The sequence below is a fragment of the Notothenia rossii genome, assembly GCF_949606895.1.
Source record: "Notothenia rossii genome assembly, chromosome: 8".
In the NCBI taxonomy this organism is placed as follows: domain Eukaryota; kingdom Metazoa; phylum Chordata; class Actinopteri; order Perciformes; family Nototheniidae; genus Notothenia; species Notothenia rossii.
Window position 1 is genome coordinate 62,043,611 of NC_136906.1, and position 18,954 is coordinate 62,062,564.

At 42.8% G+C, this 18,954-nt stretch overlaps 1 protein-coding gene across 5 annotated transcripts in view; it reads right to left on the minus strand.

The window, feature by feature from the left end:
* LOC307016891 (MAM domain-containing glycosylphosphatidylinositol anchor protein 2) overlaps window positions 1–18,954 on the minus strand; it is a 185,576-nt gene that overhangs the window by 96,282 nt on the left and 70,340 nt on the right. For all 5 annotated transcript variants that reach the window (XM_079646256.1, XM_079646255.1, XM_079646254.1 and 2 more), the window contains exon 3: window positions 14,411–14,585. In XM_079646256.1, coding sequence (XP_079502382.1) covers window positions 14,411–14,585 — 175 coding nt within the window. The remainder of the gene's footprint in view (window positions 1–14,410; window positions 14,586–18,954) is intronic.

Here is an 18,954-nt window from a genome sequence, read left to right on the forward strand (position 1 = left end):
TTGCCGCTGCTTTTAATTGATATATTCATATCTTAATCTGCACTGTAACTTTTATTATCTTTGCTTTTTAATGCCATTTTATTAATGTCTTTCATTTTTGTAAAGTACTTTGAATTGCCTTGTGTTGAGTCCCCCCAAAGGTAGTTAAAGTCATTATTGGGGTTAAAGTCCCCTACGCATGCCGCTTTGGTTTCAAGACCCTGGTTCGTGGAGGACACCAAAAAAGTCCTAGCAAAGACAACTTAAACTTAACTAATGTGCATTTAAAGAGGAATAGTTTTGGTGAAAACTAAAAAGGTACCATGGGGTACAGGAATTAGTTTTGGTTTTAACACCCTGGTTCACGGAGGATACCAAAAAAGTCCTAGAAAGACAAGGTAAACTTAACTATGTGCATTTAAAAATAAAAAAGAGGAATATTTTGGTCAAAAACTAAAAGGCACCATGGGGTCAGATAATAATCTTCCAAAGGGGGGTTCGTTCAGATGTGTGTATCTCACACTGCACTATAACTGTGATTCATGTATCTTTGCTTTTAAATGAGTGTTTTTAGATTTCATTTCATAATATGTTTCTTAAATGCTATTAATGTCTTTCATTTTGTAAAGCACTTTGAATTGCCTTGTGTTGAAATGTGCTATGCTGTATAAATAAACATGCCTTGCCTTGGTACACATTTATACAAAAATACGCTTTAATATTTGGAGTTTTAAATGTATTTTTCAGTTGGTCAGTTTGCCAGGGGTCAAGACATCTGTTTTAATACACTGTAAAGGGGGAGGGGGGCACAGTGAGGGGGAGTTTGATCACGTTGGGTTAAGGTTTATTTTTTTTGGCATGCATCTGTGGCACTGAGTAAAAACTCCACATTCCTGCGTTGACTTAAATGTATTTTGGGGGAGGGGGGAGAAAGCTTTTTTTCTCGCTTTTTTTGATCCAATCTCATTTACTTGACTTCTCCATTCCCTTTCACAAACACTCCTATTTCTCTCCCTCTTCCCAGCTATCATAATAAATGCATTGGGCCGTATGGTAATGGTAACTAACTCCATCTCTGAGGCCACAGCCATCAGGCCTGGTTAAGTGTAATTACTGCCAATTCAAGTAGCAATGCGGAATGGAGATAATGGTGTGGTTGTGATGCAATGCAGTACACTGTATTCTTAGTGGCAGAGTAGCCTAATCGGATATAGAAGACAATGGTCTTGTTAGAATTACAAGCAGATTCTCTAATGTATAGTAAAGTAGGCTTTCCCCCTCGAGATATGGACTGCTAATGTATTATAAACAACAAAAAGGATTTAGATAATTTGAGTATGGATCTAAAGAAAAATTTCATTTGTGCCATAAACAAACCTCCAGAGCTTAATAGTGGACTTTTGATTAGTCCTCGTCGCTTCAAGTCACATTTATGCAAATAGATGTTTTGGTTTAAAAGTGGATGTTTTTTCCCTCTAGCCAGATGAAGTCATCCTTTACGTTAACTGCACTTTCAAACTGTTCCTTTAAGAGCTGCAGCCGATCTGTCCAGAGAGCCGCAGCCCACTCCTGCACCTCCATCTACCTCACTGACACTGCTATTCCAATCATGCTGTCTCCAGACAAACACTGTGTGGGGGTGTACAAGACCAATGTGTATGTGCGATAAACAGAGGTGCTAAGATGGCTCTGAAAGCTCAACGTACTGCTAATTAAGAAAACATGCACATAAACACAATACAAGCAAATGAAGACACATTTTCACCAACTTGAAAACACAGGTGCAGTATTTACTAAAAGGTGGTGTTGGAAAATTATTATTTTTTTGGGCTTAATTTAACATTAATGTTAGTGATTTAGATGTCATTGCAGATACCTGCTGTTAACGACCGCTTAGCCTTTTGCCTTATTGTAATATATAAGTCATTACAGTGATAGATAAACAACTACATTTAGTTTATTAACCTTAAACCCTGTTGACAATAAGGGGGTCCCAGTCCTTTGCGACACCTTTTTGTGCCCCCTTGAAACAGTTTGTTTATTTTTGAGCTTTTTGGAACGTTTTTTATAAATGTTGACCATGTGTCCTTAAATTGATGTTCCTGTATATCGTCCAATTATTGAGGAGGTTATTTTCTGCTCATGTTGTGTCAATTTGAATGTGTTTTCTCAATTTGCAATGCACAGGGCAGATGTCAGTAGTCTCAAAGCAGGACCCTCACTTCCTCCCAGTGATGGAGATAAGGAAACCATAACGATGTCCAGTTCTGCTCTGGGTATGTGTGAGTGTATTTTAAGGGGAGTCATGAATCTCCTCTCCATCCTCTCCTTTAGACAGTGTTGTCTGCTTCATCCAATCTCTTCTCTAATCCATCTCCCTGAAAAACAGACAAGCCACAGACCGCTGATCTAAACAACAACACCTAGAAACCAACCATTAGAGTTGTAGGCGAAGCACCAGCGACAAGATAGAGTTCTTGTCTGGTTTCAGACTAATGACCTTCTCTATTTTTTCGTCCGGACAAAGACGAACCAAAGATAGGATATCTTGCTCGAATGATGATGTGAAAGCATTTCCTAAAACAAATAACATTGTCTGTTGATGTCGCAGCCGCAGGCTGGTTTTTTTCAAACAAAATACCTATTCACGTGTGGATGATCCTTATTTGACCTCTTATTAAAATATCTGATGTAGGAGTGCACATTTAATTACAGACACTGATACATTGGCATTTAAACATCCTGGCAAACAGCCATATCTTCTTCGGGATGTGCTGCTGCTTCTTGGGTTACACAGTGAGTGTTTGCACGCAGTTACGTCAGCAATGCTACAGTCAACTCATAATGAGTGCTCGGTCTCCCATGAAGATATTATGGGCTCAATAAAGTCAATCCACCATTAAATATGAATGCCAAACGTTTGAAACAGGCTTTGGAAGAATGTTCTGGAAGTTATGACTGGCACAAAAAAACATTTTACATTAAAAGGTAAGACTTCTACCGTAAAAAACATTAGTTGTATTTATTGGTAATGCAGAGATATGCTATTTTGTGGCATAAAATTGTTGTTAGTGGATGTAGCCAAGCTGTTGCTGTAGACTTAAATATGGATCCTATCATAGCATTGTCCAAGGGTTGGTGAGATAATCAATACTCAGATTTCCAAACACACATAGACTTCTGTAACCAATATACTGCTGCAACATCCTAGTTTTTGATATATCACATTTTAGAAATCATTACTGATTCTCTTTTTCTTTTCCATCACCTCATACCACCCTCCAACAAAATCAGTAAACAGCTATTTCATTTTTTTTTCTCCTTTGTATTCTTTTGTTGTTGTACTTCAAGAACCAGAGCTCTGCATCATAATTGGTTGAACAATATTTTTCAAACACTTTTGACTTAGAAAAAAAGTCAAGACCTCTCTCCTCATCATACCATTCACAGGCAGTCATTACACTCTTTGTTGTTCTATACATCTCTAGAATTATAAATGAGTAGAGCTTAGGCTGTATTGCTGGATCTTGCCATTTGGATGTTGTTGTCCATATTCTAACATACTGACAACAAAATAAATGACTAGCAGTCAGTACATCATCTGTGGCCTTTCTCTCCCGGAGAGAAAACATTAGGAAAACAAAAAGGAGATAAGACTGGAATTCTAAGATAATCAAATTAGCATACATAAACACACTAGCATGTTTTAAGCACTTGATTGGGAGAACAGAGGCAAGAGATTAGGTTGACTCCACTACTCTGATTAAGGGCCCCTCCCCAGAGAAAGTCCTTGAAAGAGTAATGGGCAGTCGTGAACTGGCTTTACCTCCATTAACCAAACAAGCAAACATTTACATAATGTACACATATTGTGCTGATTCACTCTGTCCTGATTCAAACAAGGCTCAGATAACTCACCGTGGCTGTATCACACCATTCATCACAGCAGGTCATTTACATCCAAAAGCACTTTAGAGCCAATGCACATATATCTTTGTCTACATACATTATGGGACCTGATCAGAAGATTGTACAATACATCACCTCGTGTCATAGTATCGCATCTTTCTGAGATACCAAGGTGGTTTTCCATTCCATTCCTAGCACAATACTGTATAGTCCAAAAATAAATGTAGCAGATTTTATATTGCTTGAACTTAATTTGTAACATGGACATGAAATAAGCTCCAGATGGAAGGTAGAAGAACTATGAGCTATTTGTTTGTATTATCATTTACTTCTCAAAGACCAAAACTTGCAGGTTAAATAATGATCAGTTTGCTTAACCTTAACCTAGCTTAATAGATGAAACTGTGCGCTACAGGTCTGCCAACATTAGGAATAATCACACATTAAAGCAGTGTTAATAGGTTTGTGGTGAGGGAAATGTTTATTTTCAGCATAAGTGCGAGGAATGGATTCAACAGCGTGTTTGTCTGCTCTAAACGTATTATGTTAGCCTGCTAGGCTAACTAACTTACTTGTGTACAGTATCTGTGCTTGTAATTTAGAGGTACTTGCAAGGCTAAGTAGCTAACTACATTAGTTTTATGGATTACAGGTTTCTTAAAAAAAGCCTTGTCCAAAACCAGCAACAATGTAGGTAGATGCTATCAGGACTTGTGAAATTCTTAGGCTCTTGCCATGTTACCACTAGGTCAGTCCTCACCCTAAAAACTGCTTTGAAAGGCTAATTGTTGCCAACATGAGCTCAAAAAGTTAGCTGCTTACATCAGATCAAATGTGCAATTGTCAGTTTAAAGTTAAGCCTAAAAAATGTAAGTGGTTAATCTTCCCACATTATCATTGTAAACGTCATATGTGCCATGCAACTACAGATAGCTTGACAAAATAAGCAATAGTTACATACAGGGGCATTGGTTGGCAAACAATGAATGCAATTTAATTACCTATAGTTGTGAATGTTATCCATAGAAAATAACAGCCTTACTGCACAGTCTATAACTAGGAGATGGTCTACTTTACCAAGTAGCAATTATATCTTTGTTCAGTATGTGTCATAACTCAACCCATTGAACCTGCATCCAGAACTGGTTTCATCCTGCTGAACCCACTAATCGATAGAAGAGCACCTTCCTACGCACTTCCCTCTTTACACCCAAATGTAGTCACTTTAAAAGAGCCTCTCCAAGCTTTATCATTACAGGCACAGGTTGCAAACACCAGTAATGAAAGGATAAATGAGCTAATAATAACTGCCTCAGCCTCAGTCAAAACTCCATGTTTATCACCATGTTCCGTGTTTCTGCGACTCTCTCTGTCCTTTCTTGCACTGCACACACATTTAGTCAGGCACCTTGCAGCAGGGTGGCACGAATTGGACACCTGATGAGATAGGAAGTGCCAGATATACTGACCGACTGGATAAAAGAAAGCCAGCATGGCCGCTAAACACACACCATCAGCTGCTGTTTGGTCTCTGAGCCCCTTCATGAACTCCATCGATGGAAGGCAAACATAAAGCACACACTTCCACAAGTCGGCCTTGCACAGCTGAGGAGGCGTACGCCAGGAGAAGTTAAGCCTTTGACATGTGTGTGTGAGTCAGGACCTCGCTGGTGGAGAGTGTGTTCATGCATAAGCATGCGCTTGAACCCAATGGGCAGTCTCTATTTTTGTTTCCCTCTCTTACCCATGAGCACACAGAGCACACAAAGAAACGGACACACACATTCACAGGTCTTGGATCCAGATCAACGCTTCTGTTGCCAAAAAATGATTCAAGCTCACACTCTAGCCCATGTGCCGACAAACACACAGTGTCCTGATTAGAATGCTCTGGCTTCGGCACCGTAGAGAAAGGGCTGTGTAAGATAACACACAGAAAGCAGGCTATTGTCTTATTCTAATCCTTCTTTTGAGGGAATGTAGTGAGAAATATCAGGGAGCAGTGAGGCTGTGTGAAAGCTTCAGTAAAGTGATATCTACAGTCCAGTGCAGTGGGTTGTTTTTTCACAAAATATGCATAACCCCGATTCTTACTATTTCACAGGCGCTGACAAAGTGGCACTGGCTGACTAGGCAGACAGCATTAATATCTTCTGCACAACATTAGCATATGGACAAACGGTACAAAGTGTTTTTTCTTCTCTGTAAACTCTGGAAAGAAAAATCTTGGCTGCATGTTTTTATTTCATTTTTCTGAATCTCAATGTATTCAGTGTCGCCCGGCTTGTTCAGACCATTTTAAAGTGAGTTGTTAAAGTGGGTCTTTTATCACAACCTGTGCTGTAAATGCTGACCTGGGCTGAGCAGGTTTAAGGCACAGCAATTTGTTTTCCATTTGTCCATCAGCTCAACTCATTCGGTTCCGCTCTCTCCGAGTTAATTTGACCACCTCTATGTTCGGGCACCAATTATTAACTTTGATGATTGTGTTGTTTATCGACGGGGGAGTTGTACTGGGATTCATTCAGCAGATTAATATTAGGTTGGCAACCAATGATTATTTTTCATTTAAATTATTTTTAATTAATAGCACATTTAGTCTACAAAATCACAGGGTCACAGAGCTCAAGGTGCTGTGTTCAAATTGCTTGGTTAGTCCAACAAACAGTATAAAACACAGGAATTAAATAGTTGATTACTGATTTTGTTTTCATTAATTTCAGCACCATTTAATATATTTAAATATACCGGTATGCATTTGAAAAACAGTTGACTGGTTATTACTTGTTTTCATTAATTAGAAACATGCTTTCCATAGCAATAATGAATGCCTCTGCACTCTATTAAAAACTGTTTCTTTTTTGGTGGGTCACTTTGGTCACATTTTCCCCTGACTGCCTCCTCCAGAATCTCTACTTGATATATTGTGCTGGCCATGGTCGATGAACTCTCTGAGCCTGCAATAAGCTGGCCCTGCAGAACTCATAATCCCTCCTCGATCAGTCACTCAATGAAACATTAGATGCTGCAGGAAAATGTATGCAGCTGAAATTAAATGAAAACACAGAAATGACTCCCCTGTAGGAAAAAGAAGTGAGCGTCTTAAGCCTCAAATTGATTAGTTTAGGAGTTGGGCAAGGTTCTTTATTAACTTTGCACAGACCTTCCCCACAGACATAACTGCAAACAAACACAACTGAAGTGTCAGCAGGTATAAAATTTGCTTGGGTGGACTTCAGAGCTTTGTAAATATGTTAGCTTTGAGCTGGCTATGTGGCTTATATCAGCTATTTTGGGCTGTGCAGGTCAGACATTAGCATGAATTACTACTTCCTGTTTACATCTGCTGGTCACAGTCTACAGAAGATGTTTGCTGTCTTATCTGTATATCTGTCTACATTTAGCTGTCATTTCATTGGGAGTGAGTCAGGCTACCTTTGTGAAGAATGGCGTGTTCAAAATACTCCGAACTAATGGATGTCCAAGTGTTTATTTAAAAATTGGAAAAAATAACCTTGATTCCAGGAAGCAGAGGCAGATAATCTTTCTGGGAAGAAAACCAAGGAGGTGAGTGTTACAACTATCTTCAGATTATAAGCCTCTTTATGTAAATGACTGGTCTTGTGTGTCCTACAGAGAACCCCCCCTTCTCAGTAATGGTACAGTCCAATATAACCTCCAGTGTTGTTTTTTTAGACAGATACAAACAGTGACATGCATGCAAGATACATCTGAAAAGACTACGGCAAACATAATTCAAGGTGCTGTTGTTGTTGGGAGGTCCAGCTCAGAAACAACCATTTTAATACTAATTAAAAAACGTAGCTGCAAACCACTAAAAATAGCATGTACTGCAGAGGCCCATCAATTAAATGCACCCCCAGGGGACAGCTGTAACATTGCTCAGGAGGACTGATGTGCTTTTGCTGCAGTCTAGCACAATGCTAACTAATGAAGTACACACATACTGTGTTACAAGGCCAGATGCAAGGACACCATCAGGATGGCAGTTTAAAGCACTACTGTGTGAAAGAAACAAAGTATGTCTGCTTAATGATATTCATGTCATTCAATATTGAAGTTTCTTTTATACATGTTGTCATTAACTCCTCATTTGTTGATGTAATTGCATAAGCATAAAAAGAAGATCCCTGTTGATATATTATATAACAAAATTACACTGCATTATATTATTTTGTAAAAGCTGAATATACCTTTTTTGAATAAAATCGTTTTTCTATAAATGTATGTATCAATGTCTGTATAACATTGATGTATAATGTGTTCATTTTACAAATACTTACACAATTACACTATACTTACAAAATATACTCCACGCTTCATGGCTGTGTTAGCTGCGTTGCACGTTTGTTAGATTTTTGCATTAATAATTGCATGGTGCACTTACATACTGTAGTCTCAGGAACTAGATTGTATTTATTTTATATTCTTATTAATGTCATTTATCTAGTTTCTAAAATGATTTTCTGTTTTAATTTAAAAAAGGTTTTTCTATCTGTTTTGTCACCTCTTAATCTGGTTGTTTGCCTGGAACAAAACAGGAGATTACCCATTTCAAAAGCATTTTCAATTCTGGAATTAAACCGCGGTCATGCAGCTGGATTGAATACAAACCTATTGAGGATTTTGGCATTGGCCCTTACCAACAATAAATCCCAAATCTCATGTCTTTCCAATCAACCAAGTTTATTCTGAAGAGGGGACCCCTCTTTTGCCATGTATTTTTTCTTGCGATTGTGTGGCCGTAGTAAAAATGGCATTAGATTGACCACTTGCTCTTCGTGGACCCTCTATAGCTATATTTATACATGGGTTCAATGGTCCATTACATTAGTATGAGGGAGCTGGCGGGTAAAGTCATCATGATCTCCTATCCGAATGATTCAGAACTTTCAATCTCACATACAGCTCCTCTGGGTGATATCTAGATAATATCATGGTTGCAGTGGATGTGTGAAAAGGGGCTTTGGTGTGTCTTTTTGCTGCTGTAGCATGTGAATTTCAGCTCAGGGGCGGCACAATTTTTTTTATCTTATGACACATAAAATAGGCAAGTGTACAATTTTAGTGCATTCACCGCATGAAAACGCTGACCTCAAAATGATGCTCATTGAGGATCTCTCTGATTATCCTCTGGTGTGTTCTCTGGCTTCATTCCACGTCTGCTCCTGCGGCTCTTTAGTGCAGCCAAGGTGAAACGGTGCACGAGGGAACAAGGCCTCTGACTATCAGCTACTGTGATACACTCAGCCCTGCTCTGCTGCTACGCTCAGGCCTTCAAGAGGCTTTCCAAACTAGTTTCAATTCCACAACCTTTGCCCGTGTCATTCCAAATAAACAGACACAAGGATGGGGAAAGATTAAGATCGAGACATGAAAGAAAATATGGGCAGAGGAGAGACCCTTAAAAGAAAAAGCCCAGTGTTTCCAATCTACAATGCATCAAATTAACCTTACTGGAAACGTGACAAGGACATGAGAGAGTGGAGCTAATTTACTGCAAAATATGTTTGTTTTTTACCTCTGCGACTGAAAATTGGATGCTTGGCAAAAAATGAAGAGGGAGAGGTCATTGATTATATTAGATTGATATTAGTTTATTTTTTTGCTTTGTATTTAAAAGAAAGCCAGGATTGAGTGCTACTGAGGGAGTCTAAAGAGGAGAGGACGGCAGATTTGACTCAGGGGACCAATCAGAGGGTCAGGAGTTCAATCCCAGCCTCTGCAGTCAACATGTCGTAGTGTCCTTGGAGAAGATACCCAACCCAAAAATTGCTCCCATAGGCATGAAATCCATGGTATTTAAGTGTATTTTAAATGTAAGTTGGCGTCGGCTAAATAACATATAATGTAAAATGTAATGAGGAAAGAGTAGATGAGAAGAGAAGAAAGTGATACGCTGAGTGAAGCAGGTTGGACCCAAACGCAGATAACACTTGATATAACCTTTATTTCAAGGTCTAACATAAACTTGGAACAGACAAAACACTCTCCGGTGAACTAAGTCACACACAAAAGAAGCACCATCACTGAACACAGGAGGACACAAGACTAAATACACAGAATGGTAATCACAGGACAAGAAACAGCTGGGCAGGGGAGGAGAAACACAAGGGCCACAGGTGAACACAATCAGATAACTAGACACACCAGGGAACTAATGACAAGAGGAAAAACGCAGGGAAAAGGACCAGACAATAACCCAGAGGAAAACATGACATGGAAAACAGCAAAAACACCCAAACCTACAAAACTACAACCGTGACATGAACTTAGGAGCGTGACATAACCCCCCACTCAAGGGACGGATTCCAGACGTCCCAAAAAAAACAAAGTCCAGCAGGGTGGGTGGAGGGGGTCTGCAGGACGGGTCTCGGGCGGACGGCCCGGGGACAAGGCAGAAAACAAGGAGGGGAACTTGGGCGGACGGCCCGGGGGCAAAGCAGAGTCCAAAGTGGGGAACTCGGGTGGACGGCCCGGGGGTAAGGTAGAGACCATGGATGGGGTCTCTGGCGGACGACCCGGGGGCAAGGCAGAGTTCAAAGAGGGGAACCCGGGCGGACGGCCCGGGGGTAAGGTAGAGACCATGGATGGGGTCTCGGGCGGACGGCCCGGGGGCAAGGCAGAGTTCAAAGAGGGGAACTCGGGCGGACGGCCCGGGGGCAAGGCAGAGTTCGAGGAGGGGCGAAGACCACCGCGGGCGAACTCAGGGGACCGGGCTCGAGGGCGAAGACCGGACAGCTCCGGAGGCCGGGCAGGAGCCGGTGTTGGCAAGATCCCCCACGGAAGAGGAAACAGGGCCGGCAGGACCCCCGGCAGGAGAGCAGTTGGCGGAACCTCCAACGGCACGGGACATAGGGTTGGCAGGACCCCCGGCAGAAGAGCAGTCTGCGGGACCTCCAACGGGACAAGACATGGAGTTGGCAGGACCTCCGGCAGAAGAGTAGTCTGCGGGACCTCCAACGGCTCAGGACATGGGGTTGGCAGGACCCCCGGCAGAAGAGCAGTCTGCGGGACCTCCAACGGGACAAATCATGGAGTTGGCAGGACCCCCGGCAGAAGAGTAGTCTGCGGGACCTCCAACGGCACAGGACATAGGATTGGCAGGACCCCCAGCGGAACCTCCAATGACACAGGACAAGGGACTTGAGTGGAGACTCGAGAGGAAACTTGAGAGTTGACTTGAGAGATGACTTGAGAAGGACCTTGAGAGGGAACTTGAACGGAGACTTGAGAGGGGACTTGAGGAGGGACTCGAGAGGAGACTTGAGAGGGAACTCGAGAGGTGACTTGAGAGGGGACTCGAGAGGTGACTCGAGAGGTGACTCGAGAGGGGACTCGATAGGGAACTCGAGAGGAGACTTGAGAGGGGAATTGAGAGGGAACTGGAGAGGAGACTTGAGAGGTGACTTGAGAGGTGACTTGAGAAGTGTCTTGAAAGGGGACTCGAGATGGGACTCGAGAGGTAGCTCGAGAGGAGACTTGAGAGGGAACTGGAGAGGAGACTTGAGAGGGGACTCGAGAGGTAACTCGAGAGGAGACTTGAGAGGGAACTGGAGAGGAGACTTGAGAGGGGACTCGAGAGGTAACTCGAGAGGAGACTTGAGAAGGCACTGAAGAGGAGACTTGAGAGGTGACTTGAGAGGGGACTCGGGTAGGAACTTGAAAGGAGAATGGAGAGGGAACTGGAGAGGAGACTTGAGAGATGACTCGAGAGGGGACTCGAGAGGGGACTCGAGAGGAGACTCGAGAGAGGGCTTGAGAGCGAACTTGAGAGGACACTCGAGAGGGGACTTGAGAGGAGACTCGAGAGGGGACTCGAGGGGAGACTTGAGAGGTGACTTGAGAGGGGACTCGGGTAGGAACTTGAGAGGAGACTTGAGAGGGGACTGGAGAGGAGACTTGAGAGGTGACTTGAGAGGGGACTCGAGAGGTAGCTCGAGAGGAGACCTGAGAAGGCACTGAAGAGGAGACTTGAGAGGTGACTTGAGAGGGGACTCGGGTAGGAACTTGAGAGGAGACTGGAGAGGGAACTTGAGAGGAGACTTGAGAGAGAACTGGAGAGGAGACTCGAGAGGGGACTCGAGAGGAGACTCGAGAGGATACTTGAGAGGGAACTCGAGGGGAGACTTGAGAGGTGACTTGAGAGGGGACTTGGGTAGGAACTTGAGAGGAGACTTGAGAGGGGACTTGAGTGGGAACTCGGGAGGATACTTGAGAGGGAACTCGAGAGGATACTTGAGAGGTGACCTGAGAGGGGACTCGGGTAGGAACTTGAGAGGAGACTGGAGAGGGGACTTGAGCAGGGACTTGAGAGGGTTGGTTCGCCAACAGAACACGGGGAGCTTGCGTTGGACGGACAGCCAACAGGACACGGGGAGCTGGCGTCGGACGGACAGCCAACAAGAGACGAGGTGCTGGAGTCGGCCGGTATGCCGACAGGACACGGGGAGCTGGCGTCGGACGGAGAGCCAACAGGACACGGGGAGCTGGCGTCGGACGGACAGCCAACAGGAGACGAGGTGCTGGAGTCGGCCGGTATGCCGACAGGACACGGGGAGCTGGCGTCGGACGGACAGCCAGTCCTATAGCCGAAACTGGAGTCGGGACCATGGTTTCTGGGGCCGGTTCAGTAACCGGAACCATGGCTGCTGGGGCCTGTACTGGAGCCCGAACCATGGCTGCTGGGGCCGGAACCAGGGCTGGAACCATGGTTGCTGGGGCCCGAACTGGGGCTGGAACCATGGCTGTGTGGGCCGGTTCTGTAGCCGAAACCATGGCTGCTGGGGCTCAGGCTGCTAGCCTGGCCTTGCGACTCCTTCTCTTCGCAGCCGCCTGAATACTCCGCGGACCTCCATAAGCCCAACGAGTTCCGGAATACGACTCCTGGACAGGAGCAGGAACTGGGGCAGAAGCATGGGTTGACTTCAGACGGAACCCACCGAGGCGTATGGTACCAGGTTGGGAATTGGGAGACAGGGAGCTAGCATGCCTGGGGCTAGCAGGCCGGCAATCACACACCGGGAGGATCTTTGAAATCCAGCCAGGTAAAAACTTCACCAAACCTGGTTTCTCTCTAGCCATCTGGCGCGCCTCCGACAACACAGCCTCTCGCTGCTGAACTCCGGGTGCTCTCTTCCATCGATCCGAACAGTTAGCCAAAAAAAAGGAAAAGTTCAATACTTCCAGCTCGAACGGATCTGTTGGGCCCATTTCTTGGTTGGTGCTTTCTGATACGGTGAGTGAAGCAGGTAGGACCCAAACGCAGATAACACTTGATATAACCTTTATTTCAAGGTCTAACATAAACTTGGAACAGACAAAACACTCTCCGGTGAACTAATAAGTCACACACAAAAGAAGCACCAACACTGAACACAGGAGGAGACAAGACTAAATACACAGAAGGGCAACCCAATAACCCAGAGGAAAACATGATATGGAAAACAGCAAAAACACCCAAACCTACAAAACTACAACCGTGACATGAACTTAGGAGCGTGACAGAAAGAAGTCTAACACTAGTGAACATTTAAGGAGGCATTCAAAAGCGCAACAACTAGATTTTTTTCCGAATTCGCAGCATGTTTTGAAGATGAATGAAGGTCAGAAAGACTTTCCTTGATATAAATGATAAGAACACAGCCACATATTACTCATGGGTACAAACTCTTGGTGGTTGGAAGTCTATCCGATGCGACTGCGATGAAAGGGCAGCGGCTCCCCCGTCTCGGCACTCTTCCACCCACATACGAGGTGAAATAGGACAATCAATGCCCGATCAATAAAAACAATAACACTAAATCACTGTTTTTCTTTGATGAATGCTAATGAGCCTTCACCGTTCGTCGAACTGAAACTTTAAAAATAGAGAGGTGGCACTTGCAGTCGATGGGATAATAAAAGCGTTTTAGCTTAATTAACATTCTCAGGAGAGCGCAGGGGTCTCTTTGGATGCCCTACCTCTGAATAACTACATTTTATTTCAAAGCATAAATATGGAACACTGCTAAATCGGGCTGTACGTTTTTTTTATATGTTTCTCACTGATCAGCACTAAATGTCTGTGCTGCAGATGTCTCGGTTTATAGGTGGATTTTATTTGAAGACTTTAAAAAATATTTGGGTTGTTGCAGGACTTGTTTCATTTCACATAATATTTATTTTAAGTACTTTATTCTAAAGCATATTCGCCTCTTACAATTTAAAAGGTATCTCTGGTGGAAGCGGCACTAGTGTTTTTTACTGTAGCGCTAAGAGACTTTGTTGCATATTCAGAAGTGTGAATATACACCTTTCTCAGGGTCACAGCTTTCTGAAATGTGTCCTAGCAAAGACTTAGAAAGGAGATAGACACTTAGGCGAGTCCTTCGCACAATAACAAAGATACAAACTTCAATCACACCTTTAGAAAAATGTACTGTTCTCAGTCAGCCTCCTTGTAACCCAAGAAAGAAACATAATAACAGAGGGTGAATTTTCAAGGTAACATGGCACTTACAGTAGACGTCCACCCTGATGGACTTGATGGCGGGGGATCCAAGGCCGTTCTCAGCCTTGCAGTAGTAGCGCCCCCCCTGGGTCCTCAGGATCTTTGCAATGTTGAGCGTCTGGTTGAACACACTGGAGTCATGGAAACGGTCCGACACACTGCCCGCTGTCTTTGTCCATCGGATCTGCGAGGAACAAAGAGTAGACATGAGTATAGATTCAGATTTAGAGTGAGGCGTCCAGCTTCAGTTAGAAAGGAAATATACAGTGTGAATAATATAATACTACAAGCTCTTCAAATGATAGCAAGTATTCAAATACTCATACAAGTCATAAAAACATTGAAGGCTTGGAATAACCATCAATCAAATAGCTCTCTATTCCAGGGCTATAATATCATTATTATACCAGTCTGAAGCTTTGTGTTTATATTTTTATAGTTTTATATATTCTTTTTTTCTCAAATTAAAAGGTTGGAGTATGCCCTTTGAGCAACTGAATGGCCTTTAATGTGAAATGTCTTAGCAAATGTCTTTGGCTTTACTCACAGAGATTTGTAAAACAAAGACAGGAAGTGACTGGAAATAAATTGTATATCATGAGACTTGTGTTCTCAAAACGGAAACAACAGTGTTAAGTTTGCATTATCAGCCAACAACATCAACATCTATGACTCCTTTGTCAAGGAATACTTAGCCACGTGATTTTACATTCAAACAAAAGGTGTTGTCTTCCAAACATTTTTTCAATGAATAAAATAAATGAGATATAACATGTTTAGAAGTTAGCTTGAGGTAGATTGTCTTAGCTTTGGACAGAGCCAGGCTAGCCCTGCTTCCAGTTGTTATGCTAAGCTAACTGGTTGCAGTGTGTATATTTATCCAACAGATGTATATCAATCATCACACGAAACTCTCAGCAAGATTTTTATCATTCCTTTGAAATGGAAGCAGTTCCGAAAATTACAATCAAAGTCCTGTCTTATAATATGAGCCTTTTTCAAATAATGATTGGGTTCTCTGTGAAGTTGAGATAAATAGAGGCACTATTTGAGAATTTGCAGAAGATACAAATTATATTATTTTATGCATGTTTGCTATATTGTCTGTATTTTGTATTAGATTGGGTGCTTAAGCTACAGATGGAGAACACCCTGTTTTAGAGCTATTTTGTGAAATGCCGCAGTACAGAGGACTTTAGAGTCGAAAAATCTTCCTCTAACTTCCCTTTTTCCTTCGTTCCACACAAGACTGACACAAGCGTGGCCTTCTAGCATGAGTACCTTTCACTAACTGATGAGACCCAGTTAGCCCATGGCATTGAGGTGTAATGAAAGGTGAAATAGTGTTACTCTCCAACATGAGGTTATAATTGACTCTCCATCATCTGCCTCTCCTGTCCTCATTAAGGCATACAGCATGAACAGGTACTGTGACTGCTCTGGCCTGGGGGCCGCATAGGCAGCTACGGAGCATAAAGCACCGTTCAATCCCTTTCCCTAAGTAAGCCGCAGATGGACTGGCTTTACTCGCACAGCCTGCCTCACATATCTCTGTCTAAACAGGAGGAGGCTATGAATTAGAATCCAATATCTCCACACTGTACGGTGATAGCATCATCTCTGATACTGATACCATACCATTTTAGAGAGATAGCATCAGATAGAACAGGGATATCACAGCATGGAGGGATGACGATTGGGTGCTATCTGGGGAGATATGCTGCTCTAGCTGGGGGGTTTTAACCATGACGACTCCAGCCCGGGGTTACCACACTTTAGAAGTTTGGTCATTTTCCAATCAGACGGGAGAAAGGCAATGAAAGCTTGGTTGTCCAAAACCTGATAGTGCCCTTTTCCTCTTTCTTTTTGGTAGCCCGGGGCTAGTGGATGACAGGGAGAGGGATTCACATGCAGCAGAAGTTTATCAGAGGAGTTTCAGATTCGTAGTCTTGCTTGGGGTGCTACCGTTCGGAGAGTGAGAAATAAATTAGCTTCCTTGAAATACAAAGAATGTGCGTGCTGGATTTCTTCTCCGACCTCTTTCACTGAAAATACAATTCTGTAGCGAGATGGAGGTTATGTACCATCCATTTATATAGCCTTTAAGTGGATATATAACCATTGGAAATAAATGCCTTTAAATTAATACACTGCGCTGAAACTGCTCCACTTGGCCTTCTAGAAATGCACCAAGAGACATTGAAAGAAAGCACTTCATGAAAAAAAGCCCGAACTCAGCAATTGATCGTTGCTGCTGTTAGAAAATAGACCAATTATAACAGTTAGGGACATCTTGAGTTCAGCAAAAGCAGCCCTAAAGTGAAATAAGTTATGGTTATAAATTAGAGGAAGTTTGGGAATTCTGTGTCACTCTCCAACAGCGCCCCGGTTTCCCCTTAATGCAAATACAAAGCAAGCTAGCGTATGGCGACCTCAGCAGGATTCAAGATTCTACCAGCTTATACCCCCGGTGATTTCCTTTGTCTTTGGTACAAAGAGCTTTGAGTTTTAGGAAAGCGCAGTATCAATAAGTGCATTGGCGCAGTGACCCTAAGGAGTGGGTGTTCAAATAAACTCTTCATATCTTCAAGAGGGAAGTGCGGCTGTTTGTTTCAGCGGCAGACCACATTATCGGTGAGCTTTCAACTCTCCCCGTACCCTGGAGCTATTTTCATTCCTCCACTACTTTGACTCCTCACATCTGAGCACCTCTGCCCACAGGGGGAGTCCTGAAGTGTGCCTGGTGAGAACAGTTTGACCCTCTTCACTCTCCTCGGTGCAATGCAAATACTCTTGATCTGAGAGGAGCAGGCGGATTTGAGCAATATGATAATTGGCGCTCCTAACCCACTGGCAGCCAGGTGGAGTTTTTTTTTAACGCTATTTTTGCTGCACTTTTGTCACTTCTCAGCTGAATCTCTGGAGGTGCTCACTGGGGAATTACTCAAACTAAACTGGATGTACCACCCATCTCCTGTTTTATGGTAGAAGTTGATTATTCGTGTCTTTCCCTTGCAATCTGGTGCATATATTATTACCATGACATTTAAATGCTGTAATACGCAGCAAGGTTTAGAAAAGTTGTGCACATTTTTGCATATTTATTTTAATTAAATACATGACAGCACTTAGTTCCACAGGGATAAGCAGAGTCGATAAAACAATATGACATCCCAATAGAAAGATCAAGGTTTGCTTACAACAAAAGTAAAAAAAAGCTCATCTACAGTAGATTAGTATCCAACTGAAAATCCCAGCAGTGTTTGCGACCACACATGCTGCGATGTTAAGGCGAGAGCTAATTAAAATGCGCCCAGTGTCTGTTGTTATGCAGGGATCATATGCCAGAGCACGCGTCTTCAGTGAATCTCCCATAATGCCTGCTGTGACGTTTCCCTCTCCCTAACAACAGACTGGCTTCTAATTGCTTGCCATCTTTTTTCTTTTCCAGCACCGAAGGCGGTCTGTGACGCTCGCTGGTGCAGCCAAGTGTGGTTGAGCATGACAATCAAGCGATCAGGAGAAGCTTCAGGGGGTCCGAATCACAGGTCTATATTAGAAAAATACTGGCCCTATTTGATGACCAGATGACTCAGTGAAGTGTTTGATATTGAAAATGAAGAGAGATAAAAACAGAAATCAGGATCTCTTAGGCAAAACACCCTTGACAAATAAAAAAAATGGTGGCTCGCTTGTATTTTCATTGGCTTTGAGCTACATCCGATATGTTTGAGTGCTGCAGTTTGTAGATCATTGAGTAGAAATGTCTGTTGATTGTGTATATATATAGGTATATACATATTTGTATACTTTTTTTTATATATATTTGTATTCTTGTATTTGAGATTGTGGGAAACAATATTTCAATCTCTCTGTCTGTACACACAAACTGAAAGATTGACAATAAAGTTGACTTTGAAAAAATAAATAATAATGACCGCGGGTGTGTTGACAGGGTCTAGTTCAATGGGAAGATCTGAAACAGAGCCCCTTCTGATATTGTCGTTTGTAAGTGCAGACATTGAAAGTTAAATCATATTGAAAAAAGCCCCATCTGCTGAAGACACCAGTACTGTAGGCGGACTGTCATGAGAGCATCCAAAACAGATCACATACTCCAATTGGTCTGTATAAAGTGAAATGTCCCTGGACCCGAGGTCAGGTTATTTGTACTCGCTGACCCGTTGCGCTGCGAGTTGAATCTGGCCAGCCAATAATTGAAACAAAAAAAAAAGGTGTTTGCAATGTGGTGTAGCTGGCTGTTGGGAGCTTGGTACTCAAACAAAGCAGTGTGGACATAATGGATGGAGGCCAGGGCAGGGGAGACGGGGGCAGATGGCTTCATCATCAGGGACCCTTTGATGTCTGTTCACGGCATCAAAGACAATGAAACGAGCTGGAGGACGGTGACCGTGAAAGTATGAACAGATAAATCTGTATGTATGTGGTGCTGATACAGAGATAAAGATAAAAGGGAGACAAAGGCTTTTATTTGTATCTGTTTATTAAATAGCAGCAGGGCTGAAACTAATATCTATTTTCAGCATTATGTA